The sequence below is a fragment of the Aplidium turbinatum genome, chromosome 11 (assembly GCF_918807975.1).
Source record: "Aplidium turbinatum chromosome 11, kaAplTurb1.1, whole genome shotgun sequence".
Taxonomy (NCBI): domain Eukaryota; kingdom Metazoa; phylum Chordata; class Ascidiacea; order Aplousobranchia; family Polyclinidae; genus Aplidium; species Aplidium turbinatum.
Genome location: NC_137482.1, coordinates 23428132 through 23452849, shown reverse-complemented (window position 1 = coordinate 23452849; position 24718 = coordinate 23428132). Strand labels below are relative to the sequence as shown.

Below are 24718 nucleotides of genomic sequence, written 5' to 3'. Positions count from 1 at the left end.
CTTGGTGAGTTTATTACAACGAAAGGTGGAAATTAAATCACAAATTGATAGAACCAGCTTACTAAAAACAACCAAGTTGCATGGGTTTTTCAAACGTTTAGCAACGTAAAAACGATGCAAAATTTTACATTTGTGCTACTTGGGTAGTCTTGGCCTGGTTTTATCCTCTGCTGAGAGTAAAAAAGAAACACAAATGATAAATATTGGAGAAATTGAGTCTCCTTCACAACTTAAGAATCGAACAACGCAAAACTGCTGAAACAAAACGTTTTGTTTGAGTGAAAGAATCACTGTAAGCAAACAATGCCAAAAGGTGCGCGCATGAAGTCATAGGAGTGTGAGGTATTAAAAATTTGAACAGGTTGTTATTTTTCTACATCAATGTGACGTTACACGTTAGTTAGGCTACTAGCCTACTTTAAAAAATCTATATCGTTGCTTCTGCAGAAAACCTTCAGCAAACGCCTTTTTTTACATGTTTAGTATCGGCCACAGTATCGGCCAAATTTTGCCGATACCGATACCAATACTCAAAAAATGGCCGATATCACCGATACCGATGCCGATATATCGGTACATCTCTAGTTAAATTAATGTGTATTTGTTTGCTCTCATTCTATGCAATGTTCATCCAAAGCCTTTGATGTCTCGTGAATTATTTCCCCCACCAGATCTCTTAATCTTTTATAAACAAGCGATCGAATCATCCCAACCACTGTGGTAGGCTTCTTGTGATTGGATGAGAATCCCGCTCATCATTGACTGTTGTGCACTTCCATTCTAGACTTCTTATGATAAAGATCTTGCGTCCGGAATGTCTCCTCCACTCTGTGCGCTCATTTGTGAGGGACGAGATGGGAGAGTTGTTTGTGCAGAACGAGAGCTTCAACCTGAACGAAATTTATTCCATCTCTAAATCCACTGTCCCTCTCATCTTCATCCTTTCTCCAGGTAAACATATTGCAATGCATTGATAACAAACGTCGTTTAAACGTGTGGTGTGGTAACCTGTGCTTCCATACGATGATGGGTCCACTGATGATGCGAGTGGAGTACATCTGAGGCAATAATCCGCTATCGAGCTCTATGGTTTGTTCAAGGCTGCGACGTGGAACAGAAACTTAACTTTTGTAACTTTGACAACTTACTTTGCTTTATGCATTGACTGCAGTGACGATTTGTCACTTAATTTTGGTTAGAAAATCACACAGCGGAAACGTATTAATCATATTATTATTTAAGTCACTTAAGAATGATTGTTGAACGTGGTATTCACAGGCACTGACCCGTCCGCACAGCTGCTTAGGTACGCAAAGGAAATGAGGGGGTCGGCCTTGCATGTTGATATGGTCTCGTTGGGGAGAGGACAAGGGCCCAAAGCTGAAGATCTGATTAACAAGGCTCAGATTTTGAAGGGGAGATGGGTGTTTCTACAAAACTGCCACTTGGCAGCGTCTTTCATGCCTCGTTTGCAGGTGAGGGGCAATTTAATCGAAATTGGCTCATTATTTCACGGTATCTGACGTCAAAAATAAAACGTTTAATCCTTTGAGTTATTTTTGTTGACTAACTTTGCGTTATCAACTTGATATTAACAAAACTGCTAATTGATGGAAACTTTAAAGTTTTATTTTCATGGCTTGGCAACATACGATTGTAACTTGACAAAGTGTTGCTTTACTAGACGATGGTGGAAGAGCTAGCCCGCCCCGGTTCTGACATTGATTCTGAGTTCCGGCTCTGGTTAAGCTCCAAACCTGATCCTGCCTTTCCTCTTCCTATCTTGCAGAACGGACTAAAGGTGAATTGGTGGTTTGACACTTTGTGAATGTTACGACATAGACAAGAGGTGGTTTGGGTGATCCTAAAGGAGTCTCCTTAGAAGGCTTAGAGCATAATCATGAGAAAATAAAAATATTTCTAATATCAAACGCAGAAAAACTACACAAAGTAATCCAGTTTGCGGCAATTAATCGATCATGTTTGTGTCGTCAGATGGCGGTAGAGCCACCTCGTGGTATCCGGGCACATCTCCAACTTGCTTTTGGTTCGGCCGGATCTGGCGAGGTCACCCCAACGTTGTACGACTACGGATCCCAGCACAAGGCTTGGAGGCCTCTCTTGTTCGCCTTGTGTTGCTTCAACGCGCTGGCCCACGAACGGAGGAGGTTTGGGACACTGGGCTTCAATCTTTCCTACGATTTCACGTCTTCGGATCTCGAGGCGAGCAACTATTACACTTTTATTTATAATATAAGATTACCATTATATATTATTATAATATATATTATATTATGTATTATATTATATATATTATAATTAAAAACAATGAAAACTATTAATACTACAAAAAGTGCTCAATGCTAAGCAAAAAGGCAAAGCAGAGCGAATTAAATCAAATATAGTAATAACTATATTTGATTTATATAATAATTATGTATTATATTATTTATATTATAATATATATTATATTATATAATATTACATATAATACTTTATATATAATAACTCAAATGTATATGGTGGGGATTTTAAAACATGATAATTTTTCTGAAAGTTATTTAGTTCTTGTTTTGGCTAATGTAATTATTTACCAAATCTGACCACAATACCTTGAGGGTTATTGCGAGGAATTTTAAAATCTCTATCCTGAAGAGTTAAAGCACACGTTGAAATTATGACACACAGACCTGTGCCATAGTATTATTTACATTCGAACACAGTGAAATATGCGCCATCTCAAGTTTTCTGTCATTCATCATAGATGGATCGTTCCAATATCAATGCTTTGTCTTGCGCTGTTTAGAAGCATTAGAACTACAGTAAAAGCATTGTATACAGTGTCTGGATACTTCAATCTCCCACTGCCACACTGTTGGTCGTTGGATGCGGCTAAATTATTATTATCGACTAGAACACAGTGTTGTGTCGGACACGTGCGATTTAATTCTTTATACTTTGTGTGTTCAAATAAACATGCTTGGTATAGCTGTGTTGCTGGGCGTATGCTTATTTTCTGTTACAGTGTATACTGTATACTGTATAGCTTCATAGTCTATACTCTGAATTATTCAACACTGAGCGTACTTATGAGTTCCTTTATGTTTATGAATGAATTATATGTTATTGTGGTGTAAGCTTATTATGTAAAGGTAAAGGTGGGTCCCATACTTGATTCAAGCATCGGGGGATGAGAAGATAAGGTTCTCATTGTACTAAGCCTTCGGCACTAACGAGAGTAGGGTGGCCAGTTCCTTTCTCTCGGCCGCCTACTTTAGCAACTACGCCCACCCAATTTATTACACCCTGGGTAGAGGTGAGCGGTGTTTGTCAACAACCAGCATAAGCCGGGAGTCGAACCAGGTTTGCATAATTGGAAAGCCAACGCCTTATCCGTTGCGCCATCTCACCGCCATTATGTACCATACTATTATTATAGAATTTGATTGGCAAATAAAGGTATTTCTCTTTCTTTCTCTAGAGGTTTAGACATTTCTTTAGAAAAGTGATTGTTTTTAATACTATATTTATCCCGAAAGCGTACATTGTATCTTCATTTCATCTGTACTTTTCTAGTTCAGCACCATCACGTATGACTACTTTATTTCAGGTTTCCATCTTGATGCTCAAACAGTTACTCGGCGATGACAACCCTGTACCGTGGTCTGCACTGCGACATCTAGCCGGTATGAACTGCTCAAAATACGACTGTTCGTTTGCTATCAAATATCAGGGATATCTAAAGAAGGCAATACGAAGGATTTTATTACGTCTGTCAATAGAAGGGCTTCTGTTTGCCTTTTAAAATGACAATTGGCACCGATAGTAGTTGAATAAATCTTGTTATGATAACCTGCATTGCTCTATGAGCATCAGGCCTGGATGTTCACTGCATGCTTCTTAGGGTGTTTCATTTTTTCACCATTTTTGAAATTCAAAATGCCTGGGGTCCCATCTGGTGGTATTTGGGGCAAAAAGTTTACACCCCAAAAATTTTTCAATTATGCCGTCATTTTGAGGTGGTCCACGAGGTTTGAAATTTTTGGGCCTCAAAATCTCGAAATTTGGCCGTATCTCCGGAACCACTCATCATAGACTTTTGGGTGCAAATGTATCATGATGATGATGCAGCTATTTGATCTTTTCCAAGAACCGAGCTCATAAGATCTGACTGCTGGCGTACCGAAGTCATCCTACGATCAGCAAGTACACAACTACCATTTTCTCTGTTTCGAAGATAGTAGTGCCTGCCTATGCTTTGGTAGATTGTATGCCAGAAGTGCTCGGTTGTTCAACTTCACTGCTCGTTTCCCACCTCCTTTTATGATTTTCCCGTTCCTAGCCTTTTCTGCATGGTTGACATCTATGCCACCGATAAACATTTTTCGATCTTTTTGCTGATCTTTCAAGAAAGCGATTTCTTTCTCCTGGGCTCGGTTTTCGAGTTCACAGCTGTAAGAGAGTTTCTTTTGAAAAACAACCGGATTTTCGGAGATCGAACACTTGCATGCACATTGCACATATACCGAACAAGTTCTGTAACCATTCTTGATTAACCTCATTACCTCTGCGTTTCATTTCCTTCTTCCTTGCTGTGTTGTGCTTCTCTATCACGTCTTTTAACTTCGCTTCAATTCTTTGTTTGCTAAGCACTGGAAGACCAGCATTGTTCTATATGGCAACTACATCTTTCAGCAGTTCATCTTTCAAATCTTTGAAATGGGGTATTTTCTTCCAAAAGTTAGGATTAGTTCCGGCTACTTTCTTCCTCAAGTAAAAATAGTGACTGACTATATCTGAATTAAGGGGAAGCACATTTATTGTGCAATAGCTCCAGCTCTAAAACTCCAATTCTTTGAAGTTTTGCATCAACTTACTAATACTTGATCTTAATGCCATAATGACACTTAGTCAAAATCTAAAGCAGGTGAGCAGCATACCTCTTTCTCAACGGTTACACTATAATAGTAATACCTTCAATTATAACCGTTTCATTTCTTGCAAAACGATGAAGGACTATTATTACGCAATAGCAGCTTCCAAGAGTGGACAAATACAGAAAAACTTTTTATCTTGATCATCTGATCTCTGTTCATCAGGAGAAAATAGACCAAAAATCAGATTTTGTGAAATAACTTTTTTTCTGAAGCAAATAGACCTTAATATTCTCAACATTTTGACACTAATTTTGTCGATCTATGATGAGTGGTTCCGGAGATACGGCCAAATTTTAAGATTTTGAGGCCCAAAAATTTCAAACTTTGTGGACCACCTCAAAATGACGTCATAATTGAAAAAAATTGGGGTGTAAACTTTTTACCCCAAATACCACCAGATGGGGGACCCCAGGCATTTTGAATTTCGAAAATGGTGAAAAAATGAAACACCCTAACTGCTTATAGTTACTTGCTTATTCAACTACCCGTATATACTTGCTTTACGTCTAGCCGACTGCAAAGGCTTGGCTGAGAAAAACATCTTACTGATAACTTTTCAACTGTCTTTTCGAACAAATATTCTTTAAATATGCTCCACGTAACATTTGCTAACTGTCTCCTGTATCTGACTGCACCAGCTGCACTTCAAAACTTTCTGCAAAGAACCGCATGTTTAACGAGCTAAAAGCTACCTCCCTGGTAGTGTCACAAGAATAAGGCAATTGCTGTGAGCCTTCGTATCCCCTTCTTTAGATATCCCTGTCAAATATCGCCATTTTGTTAGAACAACTTTTTGTTATGATTTTGAAACGCCATGGTAGCCTACATACTTAGGTTTCTCATATTCTTATTAACATAACTTTTCACATGTGCCACATTTGCTTGACATGTTTGTAACACAGAAGTTGAATCCCGACATTTTTTTTATAAGCGGACAATAGTTTGGTTTTGAATCTTTAACACCCCAAAAGTTGTACCAGCGCTGCTTGACGTTGGGTGCTTAACCACTGAGCTAACGGGGCTATGAAGAGTTTACAATCCCATGGATCTTTAAGCAAACAGCCCCATGTGTGATTGAAACAGGAACCAACCCTGTGGTATTGCGTGTTAACCGAATAATAGGCTATCATCCCGACAATCATCTTGTTTATGAGTTTTTAAAAATATACTTTTGTCGTGTGCTCCTGTCGTCATCTTCTTATTGATCGCTTTCCCAGGTGAGGTCGTGTACGGGGGGCGGGTCACCGACAATTGGGACCGACGCTGTCTGGTGTCAAGTCTCTCCAAGTTCTATTCTGACGTCACATTGAAACAAGGCCACGCGTACTCACGAGATGGCGTCTTCCGCCCTCCCCCTCCCGACTCCACATTTGCTCAGGTGAGTCATCAATGTCAGTCAATGAGTGTTTGTCTACATTGCTATCCCCATTGTAGATATGTGTTGCTCTCAGCGCTTCACAAAGCAGTCAGTGTCGTCAGTGCAGCCGCATAGAGTTGCAGCCGAGTGCACTTACAGCCGCATTTGGAGTTATTCAGAGATCGTAGTCAAAAGCTAAAATTACCATCAATGCACAAGTACTGATACACCTTAGACATGCAGATGACATCATTCTTTTTATGCTTAAGTTTTCTTTTTTGCATAGTTTCAACGTCTGGCAACGTTGAAACGATATAAATCTACAATTTTTCAACGTTTTAATCTGGCTGGATAACAACAGAAAAGGAAAAACAATGCGTGAGACAGTAAGCGAAAGATAAAGAGCAAACGTCACTTTTGACGTTGAAAGGCTGCAGGAAACGTGCTGAAATACGTGGGAATTGGCATCCACAATACATCTATGTGGAAATTGTTCCCTCCTCATAAAGTGACATCGAAGTTGAAAAATAACTAACTTGAATTTTAATTTCTTCAATGAAAGATAAGATACCCGAAGATTATGATGATAATAATATTAACAAAGATAAGTTATTTTTGAAAGAGTAGATTGAAAGCAAAGGAATCAATTGTGTTGGCGTTGTGATGGGTCACTTCTCTTTTGTGAAAGGCGTGCGCTATTGGTCGATGCCCAAAATCTTGAAAGGTATCGATGCTGTTATCTAAGCAATAGTCGGTACATTGCGACCGTTCATTGGTTACCAGCCGTGCTTTGTTAACATTGATAGTAATTTTACTCCAGGTTCGTGAATACATCAACTCTCTTCCACTGTCCGATCCGCCCGATGTGTTCGGAATGCACGACAATGCCGAACGAGCCTACAGACAATCCGAGGCTGGAAAGCTGGTTGACTTCATCATTCAAGTGCAGCCTAAGTTGGCCACAGCAAGTGTACTCGAGTGAGTTCTTCACGGTTTTAATTAATTGCTCCATCTCACAGTTGTGATATATAATTGATGTGTTCATGATACTTTTGCGTTGGTTCAACTACTTTGCCTACTTTGGCATTTTCTATGTAAACGATTCTGCAATTTTATTTTACGTAATGTCTTCATGTGAGATTGTTTTTTATGTGTATGTCTCATAGACTCCTTAAGTAAAGGACTGGAACCTCCCATGCTCGGGGTTTGTAACTTGAGTCTGAATGATTAACTTGAGTCCTGGCTAAAATGACTTCTAGAGAAGCTAGAAACACAATCTTGGATTCTATATTAGGGTTTTTGAGGATGACTAGTTCAATAATGTTACTTTCAACACCATGTAAGGTCATTTTCAAGGTCAAAATATTATATTTTAAGGTGAAATTACAGAATTTTGAACATTTTTGCCCATTTTTGCGTCTAAATCGTAAAGCAAAACTGTTTCAAAGAAGTCTGTGACGAAATATGATATTGTGCACCTACTGCATCTATTGTGTAAGATATTTTCTCTACACTGCGTAAGTTCTTTGAAGTTCTTTTTACTTATTTTGGGAAATATTTTGGTGATTTTATATGCCCTTGCAAAGCATTGCGGTTCCAAGCTTTTGTGACGTAACAATTTACTGAAATCATAGCTCTAATTTGCATGACCAGACTGAAATGCGTTGCCGGTTTCATTTTGCTGAGTTGTTATCATTTGTAGATGCACCTTTAGCTAGTAATAATGCTGCTTGTACTACTTTAGCTAACATTCTATTGAAAGCTTATGTCCTCAATGTAAGTGACAAAGAAAAGTCTTTGGGATGCCTCAGAAGGCAAGAAAAGCTTTCCAACTAGTGATAGACCATGGAGATAGACATTGTCCATTATGGTGTCACCCATTAGCTCAATTGGTTAGCGCGTCACTTCTGGAACGAAGAATCTTCAAGATCAAGCGGCGCTGGTTCGACTCTCGGGGTGTGCGCTTGAGCAACGCACGTTAAGGACTGCTCTCCATTCAGCGGCATCTAATGGATGGAATAGTTCCCAAGCAACAACACTTCAACAATCGGAAACTTCACTCTGTCAATCTCGGTGACCAGGCCTGCGTCAGTGATTCAAAGCCTCTACAAGTATGCGAAACTGCCAGGATTAAGCTCTGCAAGAAGCTTTCCCAGTCCGAGGATAAAGATTCAATCAATCATCTTGTTATGTATTGTCAATTTTTGTATTATATTGTAATCATAGACTCCTTTAGGTTTAGATAATAGCCATAGTGTTGAGAAATAAATATGATGTTTATGTAATAGCATGTTTCGTCACAGACTTCTTTCAAACAGTTTTGCTTTACGATTTAGACGCAAAAATGACCAAAATTCTGTAATTTGACCTTAAAATATAATATTTTGACCTTGAAAATGACCACAGATGGTTTTGAAAGTAACACTATTGAACTCGCCATTCTCAAAAACCCAAATAGGGAATCCAAGATTGTGTTTCTAGCTTCTCTAGAAGTCATTTAAGCCCAGAACTCAAGTTAATCCTTCAGACTCAAGTTACAAACTCCGAGATCGCAACATTCCTGTCCTTTACGGAGTCTATGGTCTGTATACAACTCTACATGATGAGTTTTATCATTGAATTCAGTGAAAGCGACCCGTTGTAACGAGCGAACAAATGGTGATGACAAACCATGTCTTTAAAACTTGCAGAAGCGGGAAAACTGATTCCGAGATAGTTTCGGAATTGACACGCGACATGCTATGTCGTCTGCCACCATCAGTTGAGGTCGATGAATCGGTAACAGAGCATGACGAACAACTCACGTTGGCTCGTCTGATGACCAGTCAAGCGTGGAAGAATGTGCTCACAAAGGCCGAAAAGCAAGACTCTGGTGAGTGTGCTTGCGATAAACTGTGTGTCATTGTCATTGCAGGCTAATTAATTTCATCAAGTAAACTGAAGGTCGGGTTGTTGTTATTATAAGAATCCTCGTTTGTTCAGCAGGATACTTGGCCTTCGATGGTTTCAAGTCTCCCTTACAACTAAATTGGAGAGTTACTATTTGACGCTTCTCACAGCGCCCCAAGTTCAACGAATAACCTACTTGACTAAGTCTAGTGCTGTTGGACAAAAATATCATCATCATTGTCACCAATTGTTGTTCCACTGCGGGATGAAGGCCTTCCCCATATCTTTATGATTTTGTCTGTCTTTGCACGTTTGTGTCCAGTGTTTGTCGAATTGGTAGAGTTCGTCTCGCCATCTTGTTTTCTGTTTCCCTCTTTTGCGTTTATTGTCAAAAATATGCTGCCACTTATACTTTCTTCGAGCTTTTGCAATAAAAATGTTTCATCAATGGAGAAAGGCGTAAATTATAGTGGCCTATGTCTCGTATTTTGTAGTGGTTGGCCTACATTAGACTAAATTCAGTTCGTATAAACTATTTCGTTTTGGAGAATGTGTAAAACTGATTTCCTTATCTAGCTATTTATCGTCACAGAAGGTCCAGCTCGCCTCCCACTGATGCAGTCTGCGTTGCTCACCGTGGCCAGACAGGAGATCGACCGTTTTAACAAGTTGTTGGACATCATACAAGCTGATTTGAGAATGTTAACGAGAGCAATGGCTGGAGAAATCGTTATGTCCGATCCACTTGAACAGACCTTTAATGCGCTTTTGCTTCAAAAGGTTAGTTTAGGTATAAATGAAGCGCAGTCATAATTATCTCTGCATCAGCTTAATATTTGCTGGCTATCTCTCCCTCTCCATCTCTGTTTGGTGATACCATGTCCAATTGTCCAGCTTGTAACAATTCTTCGCTTTCAGCAGCTGTTTTGCAAGCTTTACGAAGCTTGGAGAAATGTAAGGAAAATTTCTGCCTATTCGTTACTGTTGCTGCAAGCTACTGTTAGAGGCGTTATGATTCAATGGTTTGGTTTTGAATCTTTGTCTTCGGACTGACAAAGCCTTGATAGGTTATTCCTGGTAGTGTGGCATACTTGTAGAGGCTGGATGTGGGGCTGGTTACCAAAATTGACAGAGTGAAGTTTTCCGATTGTTGAAGTGTTGCTGCCTGGAAATTATTTCATTCACTAGGTAACGCTAAATAGAAAGCTGTCCTTAGAATACGTTGCTCAAGCGCACACCCCGAGAGTCGAACCAGCGCCGCTTAATCTTGAAGCTTTTTCACGATTTTTTTTTCACGAAGTCACGCGCTAACCAACTAAGCTATCGGGGCGGACTTCTTCTCAAAACCAATCCAATAAATACAAACAATTTAATCAAAATATTTTGTGAAAATTTAGGTCCAAAAGTTCTTATTTTTTTCTGCATCAATAATGCAATCTTAACAAACAAGCGTTTAATACAGTATTTGTCATCTCTTACAAAACGTGAAGTTACCGTCCTATCATCTAACCCGTACATTCCAGGTACCAACCTCGTGGCAGGCTGTGTCATACGAATCCTGCAAACTCCTCGGATCGTGGTTGGAGGATCTTTTGGAACGAATCGATTTCTTTGCGAGTTGGTCGCATCTTGTCATCTCCTCCGTGCAAGCCAAGGTGCGATTCCCCAGAACTGGCTTTATTTATAGGCCTGCGATGCGCAAATGAACCAAGCAATCGGGTTTTGAATAACAATTAGACTTACACAAGCAGAAAGTAATACTTCGAATTAAACCTTTAAGTTGCATCTAATTTGTCGAACTCGTAAGGAATCGGAAGATGTTGCATTTTCTTAATCAAGCGAAAATTATCAGCTAGCAATACGCGGAGTTTCCACGTCTTTCTCTTGTCAAAATGACATGCAACAAATGTCTCCCTCTCAAGTTATACACCATACCACATACGTATATGTTGGTTAGAATTGCTCATATCTTTTTTGTTGAATTGTTTATGTTGTTGAACCATAGGCATACGAAGCCGAGCAACGTGATCAAGTTTAACATCTTCAAGTTTATTACATTTACATACACATAAAACTACGCAACAAATTAAGTATCGAACGTTTTTGACATCACAAGATGTCCTCTTCAGGAATAACTTCAACTTGATCACGTTGCTTCTTCAACTTGATCACGTTGCTCGGCTTCGATCACGTTGCTCGTATGCCTATGGTTCAACAAGACAAACTCTCTACCGAAGCTTTGTTTATGTTGTGTTGCAGATCGGCATTTCCCGCTCAAAGGATAGCATGAATAGTCAGAGGCGACCTGATTCGCTGATGACTGAACATGAAGAACCAATCAGCTACTGGCTGTCGGCGTTTTTCTTTCCTCAAGGTATCTTAATTTGTGAAGTTGTTTTTGTAATATCTTTTAGTTCTGTTACTTCTAGATTCAGTCTTTCTTATTAACTTCATAGTGTTTTTCTAACGTTTTTATTTTCAGGGTTTCTCACTGGGGTTTTGCAAAACTACGCCCGGAAGTACAAAGTACCGGTAGATGTTTTGTCATTTCAGTTCGAAGTTCAAAGTGCATCATCGGACTCCAGCACCGACATTAACGCCAAACTGCGGGTAATTTATGATTCAGTAATTTCACTAAATCAAGTTGAATCTTGCTCAATGTGCAGCTCAGGTTGCTTTCACAGAATAATCCACATTGAGATTAACATCTCGGTGTTTGTTCCTTGGTCAGGTTCGAGATACGGCGTTCAGACGGGATGAGTCCCCGCTCACGGATGGGGTTCGTGTGTTTGGACTGTTCTTGGACAGCGCAAGGTGGGGAAGGGACAACACCCTAATTGATTGCCTCTCTGGCATCCGGTACTTCCGCATGCCTGAAATCCACTTCATCCCAACACGGGTGAGTTTGAATTACGTATTCAACAAAATATCATGCACAATCCGATACCGCATTCAAGAACCACATGAAGCCGGTCTATCCTGTCAAGCCGAGTCATTCTCCAAGGAGCGAAGTGCCCTTTGCTTGAGAGGGCCACCACATGCTTAATTGGAGAATGACTAGGCTCTGAGCATGGAACGAGCAATTTTTTGTTTTGAACTCAGCAGTCAAATGGTTCACATAGCTGGCCACATGTCTATGCGACAATTGCTTTCTCTTCATCTCTGTTTTGCCACTACAAGCGCTGTTGTGAAATGTTTGCATGTTGTTAAATAGCCTCCTCCAACAGTATTTCATCTTGTTATGCAGAGATACAATTCCCAAATGCAAGTTTTTTAGTGTTCGATAATTTATGTTCAGAACGACGCCAAACCCAAAGAGACGCAGTGCTATGATTGCCCCCTCTATCGCACGTCAGTACGCGCTGGTACCCTCTCATCGACTGGTCATTCTACAAACTTCGTTGGCACGGTGGCGCTAAAGAGCAACAATCCATCCGATTACTGGATTTTGCGAGGGACAGCTTTGTTGTGCCAATTAGATCATTGAGTGTTTTTATTTAATATTGCTTTCATTGGGCCAAAGTAGACGTTAATATAGTGTTATTTTTAGAACTTTATATATCAAACCTTGTTAACATAGTCAAGTATTACCACTTCTACCGTGAAGTCACTGTGTTATAAAAGATTACCTGAGTCTGTGTAACTTTATCATTTTTACCTTTTCTCCAAACTACTAGTGCTTTGCTTTTTCTTTCAAAAAGGTTTTAAAGTATTTCAGTCAGGGGCGGACTGAAATACTCGGCTTTCAGGTAGTTTTATCGTCCTGTGTAAAAAAACGAAGAACTGTGTTTTCTTTGCTTTTCTAGTCCGGCCCTGGTCTCAGTGGATCTCATATATTCTAATTGCTTATGCATATTAGTTTGTTTTAGGTTTTTCTTGAATGCCTGATTATTAAGCGTTGAGTTGTATATTGGTGACATTTGTTCTTCGCAATTTGACGTGGTGCTAAATTTCATCGACAACCAGTAGCCTAAGTTTCTATTGGAATGCCGTTGTGGACAACTATGAAAGGAACGGCTACGTCATTCACTTTAACCTTTTTTCTTCAAATGTTAGTCGTCGTTTGGTTTGATCTAAAAGTTCACGTTTTTTACTTTTTTAAATGTGCATAATTCATTTAATAAATTTGTATTATTACTTATTAGCCTACCTAACTTACTGTTATTTTCTTCAATATCGCTTTTACCTAAGTTTTATTTGATTTCGTTTCTCTTCACATTTAGTTTATGGGTTGATGAGTTTTATCAATAGAATTGCTTTCCCTTCAAATACAAGATTTATGTTTAGTATCGAGTTTGATTGTGTTCTACTTTACTGCTGTAGAGTCAGAAAATTTCCTAGAACCACCGCTTCGAAAGAACGAGATAAAGAAGAAACAATTCGTGATTTGGCAGGGACAAGAAAGTAAACTGACTATTCCCTGAGTGGGGTGGGACTAGCTCATTTTCTTACACTCGAGTTTTCCACTAATTATAAATTATTGCTGTTTTTTGTCGTAAGTTATGTAGGGTAGTTAAAGATTTAAATTAAGCAGACAAGAAGACAAAGACCCCAATTTTCATATCCACTTTCAGGCATGCCTTTAAGTATCTTGAAAAAGACAGAGCCGCGTTCTCTTGAGCGGTGTCGAATCAGGGCTCTTTCGAGATCCGACCCATTGCTCTCACCACTCGACTATGCAGTTCGGCTAGCCTATCTCACCAGTCACCACTCGGCATTGCTCGGTTATGTAAAATGTTGACATGACAATTGTGACTGGACATTATCATTTTTTAAACAACTGCTAGGTTTGTCTGTCCGCGCGAAAAATTATTTTTACATAGTAGCATAAATGCATTAAATTGAAAGCGGCTTAATTGAATAGAGGGGGCCGAGAGAACTGGCAACTCTGGTCTAAAGGTTTCAACTTTTATTGTGGTCAGTTGAAAATCCACTTTTTCTAGGCAGTTTCTAGTTCTAATTTATTTGCTTCAGATACGCATTCATGTTACACATAATACACATTCATATTGAATTACATGAGAAAAGAAACAATGTGAGGAAAAATACATGTAGGCTACAGGGGAAAGACTACAAACATCTCAATCTTCCTTGTACAACAAATATGATGTGAGGGTTGTCTACTTAAATAAACTGTTTAAACGGCCACTCTAACACGTGTTTTAAGTTGTAGAAAGTAGCTTTGTAGTGGTTAGTGGAGAGTGGTTTACTTTAGTGAGAAATATATTTTAGTTTTTTTTGCGTAACGTGCATTTTTCCGATCCAGCAAAAAAGCAGGTATGCATTTGGCAACACTGCAGGGTCAAGCATGCGTCACGCATTTGGAACTGCTTAGGGATTTTACCCGACACAAGTTTCTCCATTACCCTCTGTCAGAGATTGATCGATTGAGTTGAGTCTCCAACTTTCTATTATGGATGAAACTGAACCAATACCTAAAAAACGAAAAGAAAATGTTGAATCAAATTTCGATGGTTCTAAAACTGATTCTGTTCTTTTAAACTTTCTGGAATGGATGAGGAAAGAACATTTTGAAATTTCTCCGAAAATAGAAATTTCTGAAACTGGATCATGTGCCCGATACGGTGTTATTGCGTTGGATGACATACAAAAAGATGAAGTTCTTTTCCGTATACCTAGGTAGGTTGTATTGCTATGTCGAAATTCACAATATCTGAAGGCAAGTTATGCATGTGTCAGTGTGTCTGCAGGAACTGGCTATAACTGCATGGGCTCTCATGTTTCTACCATTAGGGCACAACTAAGCAGCCATGGCTGCATTTGTTTGTTTCATGCCAAACATCAAGCACTGATGACATGACAACATCAAGCACTGATGATCACACATAGCTTATATTGGTGCAATAGTTTACATTATAAAGGTTCTCTGGTGGTGGTTACCGTATATTCTGTCCTGGCAAAGATTAAGCAGCAGTGAGGGGCTTGTACGTTTTAAGTAATTTTATGAGAAAGAAATACAGGGAGACGTTGCCGACCATTGAGCGCGAGCAGTTTAAAACCTACAAGTGCCAGCAATAAATTATCAAACTGTTACGTACTAGGCCTATTTTCCAATGGATAAAGTTGTCTGCTGTATGAGTTTCTGTAACAGTCAACAGTACTGAAAATGAAAATCATTTTGTATATATTAGCCGTGTAGCTACATATTTTCATTGTGTAGCCTAGCTAGATTATTTTTAAGTTTTATCTGATTAAACTGGTTTTTATAGACAACTGCTTTAACTGCAGCATTACAGCAAGCCTTACATTTCAAGTTTGTGTCACACATTTTGACACAATTGTAAAAAGTAATAATGTATAATGTGTTTTATAGCGAGGTATCCATCACAGATATACCATATCATTTTATTCTTTTGTTGTTGACATGTCCGAAAGGAAAAAGATAATGTTACCTATAATGAGCGAGTTATGAGTTATCTACCTGCAAGTTGATGAGCAATAAGTTTTGGCAAAACCCTGGATGGTTTAAAATGTGCCTGAATAGTTGTACATGTAGTACAGAATATGTTGGTCTAAGCCCTTTACAAAGCAACAGCCACTTTCAGTGGTAAAAGGATAGACCCACAGCTCCAAAGGCTCACACAATAAAGTGCATTTACATATATTCAGTCGCCATCTTTGCCTGAAGCAGACTGTTCATTAACACGTGGGTCATCTGCGTCCATGAGTCATGGTTTTGAACTAGCTCGCCCAGCATTGCCGAATTGACTTTGGTCCATGCCTGGGTGTTATCATGCCATCGTCTTGGTGGTCTGCCTCATTTTCATAGATTAAATTATTGTGGGAGATGAGCAGTCCTCTTAGGAAGCTTAATCATGGCAGCTTTTTCATATATAATTAATACTTGTAGAGCCTTTGTACCACTGACTGACACATGCAAGACATTTAGATTGACAACAGTGATGTTATCATGTATTGTTGTCTAGGTTACTTCCTTCACTAGCAGGCACTAAACAAAGAGCTGTCTATGAAATATCTTTGATTAAGTGCTCAACCTGAGACTTGAACCGTTCTTTTATGATATTACCGTTTTTCTTTTACTTTCAAATTTGGCCGCTTAACTGAATGAGGCATGTGCTATTGGAGCGGACAGAACTGCAACTGAGTGATGTTCTCACTCTGAATTGCTGAGTGCCAAGCAGGAATAAAATTTAGTATATACTACTTTTTAAAAGTATTTGGAATGACCGGATGGGGTATTGAACCCACATTTACTGATTCTGTGGCTGACACTCTAACCATTGAACCACCATACCATATTCATATATTTGTATGTCTTACAGGACATCTTTGTTATGGGAAAAAAATTGCTCTATCTCTTCAGAACTGTCTGCTGCTAATTTTCCTGCTAATGGGAGTGGTTGGGTCAAGCTAATCTTATGTCTAATGTTTGAATATACCAACACATCTTCCCACTGGAAACCATACATGGGATTTGTTCCACCTGTGTTGTGTGTAGATCAGCCAATGTTCTGGAGTCCTAAGGAAAGACAATTACTTAAAGGTATGACTATGATGTGTTGTAAATGTATATAGTATGGCATAACATATAAAGTAAGCTGTTGAAAAATGTGTATAAAAATTGTCATATCAGCATGTGCCGAGTGTGCGAAATCTGTAACGTCACAAAGATGCATCAAATTGTTCCACAAGACATATAAAACAAAGTTTTGTTTTATCCAACAAAGTGCACTTAACTTTGGTTTTAAAATAGCACATTCAACAGTGGCACTTAGTGGATGGAATAATTTACAGACAAGAACACTTCAACGACAAAGAGAAACTTTACTCTACCAATCGTGGTAACCAGTCCTGCTTCAGTGGTTCAATGCGTCTACAAGTATGCGAAACTAAGAGAAATAACCTATCAAAAGCTTTATCAATTCTACTATAAAGATTCAAAAACCAAAGCAGATCAGGTTCAGGCATTCTGCAGTTTGATCACCCTGGATTAATTTTTTTCCAAAATGAATTAAGACACATTAATGACGATTTGCTTGTTTTTATACATAAACAGAGAGAGTGACTCAACTACAGGTTTAAATTACGAGAGTATCATTTAGGGAGCAAGTCTTTTAGGCGCTGGTCAAATAGGGTTGGGTGGCGTCTGGATATTTAGGTGCGGAGCACTGTGACGCTCGTTCATTTAGGTGCTATTCCTAGTAAAGTCTGTAGATTGTATCAGCTCAGCTTGGCAGGTAGGGCAATGCTTTTCACACAAAATGTTATATTGAACAGAAAAATATGTTGTTTTGTTAATGCGCGTGCATTTGTTTGTTGTTGGTCATGGCTTCACTGAGTGAAGCTGCTTTATCTGGCGATGCTTTTCACACAAACTGTTGTATTGAACAGAAAAATATGTCATGGCTTCCGTGAGTGAAGCTGCTTAAACCGGCAATGCTTTTCACACAAAATGTTATATTGAACAGAAAAATATATTGTTTTTTAATGGGCGTGTTCGGCATTTATTTGTTGTTAGTTCAGGTTTGCGTCAGGGAAAGCTTTATCAATAAATTATTCAAGTTTCCGAACATGACTGAGTTCACTTTTAGTTATATATATAAGTCAAATAATAACTACACTAAACATCAGTAAAAAATATACCATAGCCCATTAGCCTGTATTCAAGCAAGTGGTGAGCTTGAATGAAGAGTAACTTAGTTTTTCGTCAAAACCCCGACTAGGTTTTGCCAAAGCTGAGCTGATACAATCTGCAGACTTTACTAGGAATAGCACCTAAATGAACGGGCGTCACAGTGCTCCGCACCTAAATATCCAGATGCCACAGTGTGCGTGCCTATTTGACCGGCGCCTAACTGTCTGCGCCTAAAAGACGTGGACCCATCATTTATTGGAATTTTTAAATAGCTACATTTCATTGGGATGGTACAACAGATAGAGCGTTGGCATTCCAACAATACAAACCTGATTCGTCTTTTGGCTTCAGCTGGTTGTTGAAAACACCACCCAACCCTATTCAGGGTATAGTTGATTGGGTGGGCATAATTGCTGAAGGAAATGCAGCCGAGAGAAAGGAACTGGCCACCATAATCTCGTTAGTTCCGAATGCCTAGTGTGATGCAGTGTTGTACGCGTCAATGAAATAAATTGACAGCGTCAGCGCGAATTGCCTAAAAACTTTACGGCGTAAAGTACTGCGTAAGCTCTTGAAGAAATTGACGGCGTCAGCGCTAATTTCTAGCGCTATTTTAGCCAGGGTCTCACAAAGCGGAAGTATTCGACTTCTAACGAGTTTGGTTTTTGAGACTGTTTCGAGCTGTGAAAGACGATTTCGTCTTTTCTCGACTCAGATTAACCCAGGATACGATAAACAAACTTGAAACTGCATAATGGGATAGACGAACAGCTGCCACAAAAAAGATTGTTCATTGCTATCAGTCTGCAAGTCAAAACGTCAAACAAAATTTAACTCTCATAGTGAAACAAGATTTTCCATAAAAACGAAAAATGACGCATAGCGCTTGACGCTTAAAATCGGCAAAATAGTTGACGGCGCTATCACTTCCGTCAACTAAAAAATAAACTGACGGCGCTAGCCTCAGCGTCAACGTACAACACTGGTGTGATGAGAACTTTATCTTTTCATACTCGACACTTCAATTAAGTATGCGACTACCTTTACCTTTTTTACATGTTATTGCTGGACTTTTTTATTTGCAGGGACAGGACTGCAAAAAGCTGTAGAAAAAGACATTTCTTCAATTGAAACAGAATATAACGACATCGCCTTGCCGTTTATTAAGCAACACAGCAAGTTAGGCTTTAAAGAAGATATTCACACTCTTGATCTTTATAAACACATGGTATAAAATTAGAACTTAGGGCTATTTGTAAACAAATCACTGGCCTTTCTAAGGTTTATAAGGGAAAACAATGAAATAAGTCTGACTGACAATGCACAATAATACAGGACTTGCTACATTTTTGTAATCTAACTAATCCTGTGACACTGAAGACTGATTTTAAAAGTTAGTTTTGAAAATTTAGAACTTTGCTAAAATAGTGTATTTCATAGCATAGTCAAGCATATCCATTGCAATAGTTTTCCAAACAGTTCATCAATTTCTAACACTACTTTTTTCTTGTATAATTTGCTGCAACCTTGCAGAACTTTACTCTGTTTTGGGGAAACCAAAAGCTGCCATTTTATGACTTTATAAGTTTTTTAACTCATGTCTTTTGACTATGCTTTCCTTATTTCAACTACCGTAAGTATGCCAGTTACCATGACAATTGGTGATAACCAGTTATTATTGCCATTGGTATGTAGACGATTGTATTCTCAGCCAACATTTTAACGCTTTTTTACATTGATCAACGTACCATTGTCAAATAGATGCCCAGAGGTTAGTTTTAGTCATAGTGTTATTTTTTTATTGTACTTAATTCCATCCTGCTCTACTGTGCTTTTTCTCTAACCAGGTGGCATTTGTCATGGCATACAGCTTCACTGAGCCACAGGATGAGGAACATGAGGTTTTCCCACCTGTCATGGTAGGTAGAGAGCTGAGTAGTATATTTTTATGTACGCTATGAAAATATGAAGTTGAGTGCTCGTATAAAGAACGCTTTAAAACACTGTAGGTTGTAGAGTATATTTTCAAATACATCTGGTCTAATACGATTATGCAAATCAATTTATTTGATATGTTCTTATTTCAAATATATTGTTTCGAAGGTTTTATTTAGATGGCTCCCCGGCTATGCCATTTATTTGCTTATTGCCTAGATGCTGATAAGTGATAAGTTTGTCACATAGCATGACTTTTTCTGTAATCTACTGTCCATGCCAGAAGACTGCAAATTTGTGTCATGGATTTCTAAAATATATAATACAGAATAGTTCTTCATTAACAGACGCCTTTTGCTGATGTGTTAAACCACATATCGCGCAACAATGCCCACCTTGAATTTGAATCAGACCGACTCAACATGGTGGCCGTTAAAGCTATCAGCAAAGGAGAGGAAATTTACAACACTTATGGCCAACTCTCAAACGGACAGTTATTGCAGGTGCTGTTTTCAGATAAACTTTGACCTAACTTCTCGGAGCGTATCTTGTGCTGATTAGAACAAGGATCAATTTGAAATATCGCGCAGTTGAAAAGTGTCATTTTTCAGAGAACGACTTGTAGTTGCCTACGCTTGATGTCCACTGGTTTAGTAGACGCTATTTCGAGTGAGAAGTGTATTTTATTGGGTACTTGATGGCTATGCAGTATATTATTATTGTCACAATCAATATGCGAAGCCTCACGTCAGGCTACATTATGTGTCTTGACCAAGCGTACTGTTTTAATTGTATAATTCTTACGAAATGTTATGATCGGTTACTGGTGTATAGTGACTGTTTGTTTTGACCAGAAATTTCCGAGAAACTACGATAATGTTACGTCATAAGGATAAGGACCCATTGTTCTGGTCAAGTTTTACTACCCGTAAACATCTTTGTGACGTCACAACAACTTACTACCTGACAAGTTGCTTGATCTTGGAGAATGTAGCAGAACCTTCTTGTCTTGCACTTATGCAAATTCTTCTAGAAGTACATAGTTGATTGGGTGGGCATAATCAAAGATCACTTTTGGACAGTGACCGATAATAACACTTCGTAAGAATTATACAATTACAACAGTACGCTTGGTCAAGACACATAATGTAGCCTTCCGTGAGACTTCGCATATTTATTGTGGCAATTATGATGTTTAATTTATACATTTTCGATCTAGTAGCAACGCTAATGCCCAAAACTATCGTCATGGGTTTTCTGTTTTTCAGCATGACAGGTCAATGTTTTGTAACAACTAAAATAATTATACAAAAATTGCAATGCGAAAAATGTGCGCATTAAACAAGTTGCAATTGGCGAAGTAAAATAAAAATATTTTGTTGATGTGTTCTCAGATGTACGGATTCGTTGAGGAACCATCTGACAACATTTACGACACTGTCGATATAGAACTTTCTATTTTCGTTGCCGCGGTGAAAAGTGCTGACAAACGTTGGAAAATGATTGATGAGAAGATGCAATGGCTGGATGAGACCAGTAAGTAAGATGAGGATTGTTTGTAGAGCTACAGTACAATAACATACTTTCTTAAACTCCTCGGCTTCAATGGTTTTCCTACTACTGCACTACATTATCCTCAACCATGGCGACATATATCATGAAAAGGTTGTGCAATATTTGACTCTTTATTCATACTTTTCCAGGAAACATGGACGGCAGCTATGCAATCACAGTCGGTAAAGACGGTATTCTTAATGTGCACGAGTTTAAACTTTTGCTCAAAGTATTGGCTTTTTCTGAAGAGGAATTTAAATGGTACGCAAAAAACAGTGATGAGTGGGATACTGACAGCTCAACAGACTCATCTGAGGAAGATATTGATTGCGAATTTGATGTTTTTTCATTTCGCAAATTAAAACTGAAACTACCCCTCGCGCAAAAGGCTCTAGTGAGAGAAGTGACTTGTACTCGGTTGCAACAATATGACACGGCCAATGCTGACAATTCAGCTGACATCGATTGTTTACAAAAGTGGAGAACTTCGCGTTCAAAGTTATTAGTGGAAGGGCAGCGTCAATTATTGCAAACCCTGGCAGATGCTGTGGCCACTTAATCAATGGTGGATTGCAAACTTCCAAAAACCGGTTGTCTGTGTGAACAACCCAGTCTATTCCGTGGCGTTCATTTATAATTTTCTTGCCGAAGCAGCTTAATTCGAACCTGGCAATTGTCAACTTGAACTAGGGTTGCATGATGGAAGGGTGTCAACTGATTGTGTTCGCTTTATCGCCTAGATTTTGATGATCCTTGTGGATTCCACTACACTGCCCTTGTTTATTTTGAATTGTGTCTGTCGCTTTTCGCGTTGTTACCCAAACAAAATCCGTCATTTTTACATTGTTTCAAAGACGTTGAAACAATGTAAAAATGACGGTTTTTGTTGTCTGGGTAATTATGACTTTTATGATTGAAAATTAAATAATTGGCCAAATTTTGGTGCAGCAGCAAGTGAATCATGTTCAACTAGATCAGTGGTTCCCAACCTTTTTGTTGTCACGGACCCCTTCAGACAAATTATTAATTCTGCGGACCCCTACCTAAATTTTGCCTGAAACTCAATTAACATACTATTATTGACTATTGTAATAATTATGCTACTCAACTACTGTACTGTGTCATATTGCATTGCCGCTATGACTCCTGCGGCAAATATCAGGTTAAACAGTTGCTCAAATTGTTCCAAGAAATGTCAGCAGTATTTGAATATTAAGGTGACCCAAAGTGCCATGCCGAAACTTTTTCAACGTAAGCAAATTTAATGAGAGGGCTGTTGTTGCCTTTCCTGAACTAAACGACTGAGCTGTGGTTGAATTTTTGACAATGCAACACGCATGTCATCTTCAACGTCCAGGCGATTTCGATGTTTAGTTTTTATTGTAACAAGAGCTGAGAATCCTGCCTCGCAAAGGTTAAGTGGTTATGAATGGTAACAAAACAATAATCGCTTGCTTTGCCAAGAATGGGTAGGTTTGCAGTTGTGAGCACCAAAATTCTTCCACGGTACTTGAATGAAATTCAATGCGTAAAACTCTTTTGATCTCAAATCAATTAGGTCATCTTAACTGACATCGTCATCGCTAATGTTGTTCAAGTCAAAAAGAAAAGGATTTCGAATCCATGTTTCAACTTCGTTCGGCATGTGTTCTAAATATAACGTTGAAATGAAATTTGCAGGGTTTCCAAGTGTGCGGAATAATTTTCTCTTATAGATATCAAAAGAGTACATTCTCTTTGAGTTTCATCCATCAAGATAAGATCTTCTAACATTGGAAAGTTAGCGTAATTACCTGCTTCCAATCTGCGTTTCCAAACCGGCAACTTGGCTAAAAACGCTTCAGTTTTTCAGCTGCATCAATTATTGTCACACCTGGTCCTTGAATGCCACGATTAACATTGTTAATATGACCGAAAATATCGGCTAAGTAGGCCATGCCGTATAGAATACTTTTACTCTCAAACAATTTTGAGAGGGACTTCCTTTTGCTTTCAAAAGAGTTGACATATAGGCTACTTCATTTTTTAGCTGCTGCAGTTGTTTTAAAACTTCTCCTCTAGAGTCTAGATAACCAACGTACCTCAGAATGATACAACAGTAGCCTACTTCGTAATCTGAAGAGCGCTTTAAAAGTACGGTGGTTTACAGCTCTGCTTTTGATGAAATTAACGACTTTCACGCAATTCTTCAGAATTTCTTTGAGACTTGCTGGTAAAGTTTTTGCTGCCAAGGCGTAGCCTACCTGTGCAAGAAGCAATGGGTAAAAACTACCCGAGGAGCTTCGTTTTTTACTAAAGCAGCAAATCCGGATTTGTTCCCGAGCACAGCCGGTGCTCCATCCGTGCATATAGAACAAAATTCATCAAATGCATGCATAGGCTATAGTCCAAAATTCATCAAGGTAATCACGGACCACTAAATGCTTTCTCACAGGTTGGGAACCACTGAACTAGATAGACGCATCAAGCGCGTTCGACACGTGATTGGTCGCGAGAGTGTTTTTCGTCAGTGAGAACCAACATATTAGAATGTTGTGAGAACAATGCTAAAAGCGTTTACAAACTCCTCACAACAGTGAAGGTTAAACTACCTGTTCCAGTTCACCGTTCAAACTGGGTACCCGGTCATTTGGTCGACAGATCGATTCATTTTAGGGTTAGTTAACTAACCTTACCCTAAAATGAATCGTTCTGTCGACCGTACACCTCAAACTGCAGACCCTATCTGGATCAGCTTCCATTCACAATGTCATTATAAACAACAAAGGATCAAATCCTCATCGATCATATTTGCCTAATTAAATTCATTCTTGAGCTGCATTTATTTGCAACAAGACCACTGACCAGCTGCCTTACTTTTTTCCAGGTGACAAAACTCCAACCGATAAGGAACAACTCCGCTTTTCCGAAATTAATACAATGCGTCAGTTCTAGAATCATCTCTTGGCAATTTTATCGTACGTGTAAACACATGCGTAGATATAAAATCACGCAACTTCTAACATCTGTAACGTGTCAAATGAATTTAACAAAAATTGCGTCTTTAAGACGTAAAGGTTTTTCTATGTGTGTTAAAGGCAAAATAGCGTGTTTTTTCATAATCAGATTTTGGCTGCTGATACCTCGAAGACGCCGCCAGATACAGATTCCCAGCCAAAGTCTACAGACGTCGAATCAATGTAGGGTTACAAGAGTAGGTGCTCACTGCCTACCTACAATCCCTCCTCGGTCTGCCTCAATCATAATTGCAATTGTTTCTTGATTTATTTATTGAGTTAGGTAGTGAGTTGGGATAAAAACCTGATTTTGTTTAAAGTTATAATGGCTTTAACAACGATAACTTAAATCCGTGGTACACATTGGCATTCCTCTAGCTTGCTATTTCGATAATGAAATGAAAACCAACACAATGGCAAAAGTCTCCAGAAA

General features: G+C 38.8%; 2 protein-coding genes across 2 annotated transcripts in view; both read left to right on the top strand.

Moving 5' to 3' along the window:
* LOC145780334 (dynein axonemal heavy chain 6-like) overlaps window positions 1–13470 on the top strand; it is a 78885-nt gene extending 65415 nt beyond the window's left edge. The window contains exons 74-87 of the mRNA XM_082592035.1: window positions 785–951; window positions 1279–1475; window positions 1685–1801; window positions 1996–2223; window positions 3611–3686; window positions 6155–6315; window positions 7115–7272; window positions 8985–9166; window positions 9776–9963; window positions 10707–10838; window positions 11443–11557; window positions 11666–11793; window positions 11915–12082; window positions 12482–13470. Of these exons, the coding sequence (XP_082448161.1) occupies window positions 785–951; window positions 1279–1475; window positions 1685–1801; window positions 1996–2223; window positions 3611–3686; window positions 6155–6315; window positions 7115–7272; window positions 8985–9166; window positions 9776–9963; window positions 10707–10838; window positions 11443–11557; window positions 11666–11793; window positions 11915–12082; window positions 12482–12670 (2206 nt within the window). The 3' untranslated portion in view covers window positions 12671–13470. The remainder of the gene's footprint in view (window positions 1–784; window positions 952–1278; window positions 1476–1684; window positions 1802–1995; window positions 2224–3610; window positions 3687–6154; window positions 6316–7114; window positions 7273–8984; window positions 9167–9775; window positions 9964–10706; window positions 10839–11442; window positions 11558–11665; window positions 11794–11914; window positions 12083–12481) is intronic.
* A 1126-nt stretch (window positions 13471–14596) lies between these two features.
* LOC145780333 (N-lysine methyltransferase SETD6-like) lies at window positions 14597–22799 on the top strand. Its single transcript, XM_082592034.1, has 7 exons — window positions 14597–14823; window positions 16488–16708; window positions 18886–19028; window positions 19648–19719; window positions 20083–20238; window positions 21130–21271; window positions 21439–22799. The coding sequence occupies exons 1-7, from the start codon at window positions 14597–14599 to the stop codon at window positions 21846–21848; spliced, it is 1371 nt and encodes a 456-aa protein (XP_082448160.1). The 3' UTR covers window positions 21849–22799.
* Window positions 22800–24718: the final 1919 nt, after the last annotated feature.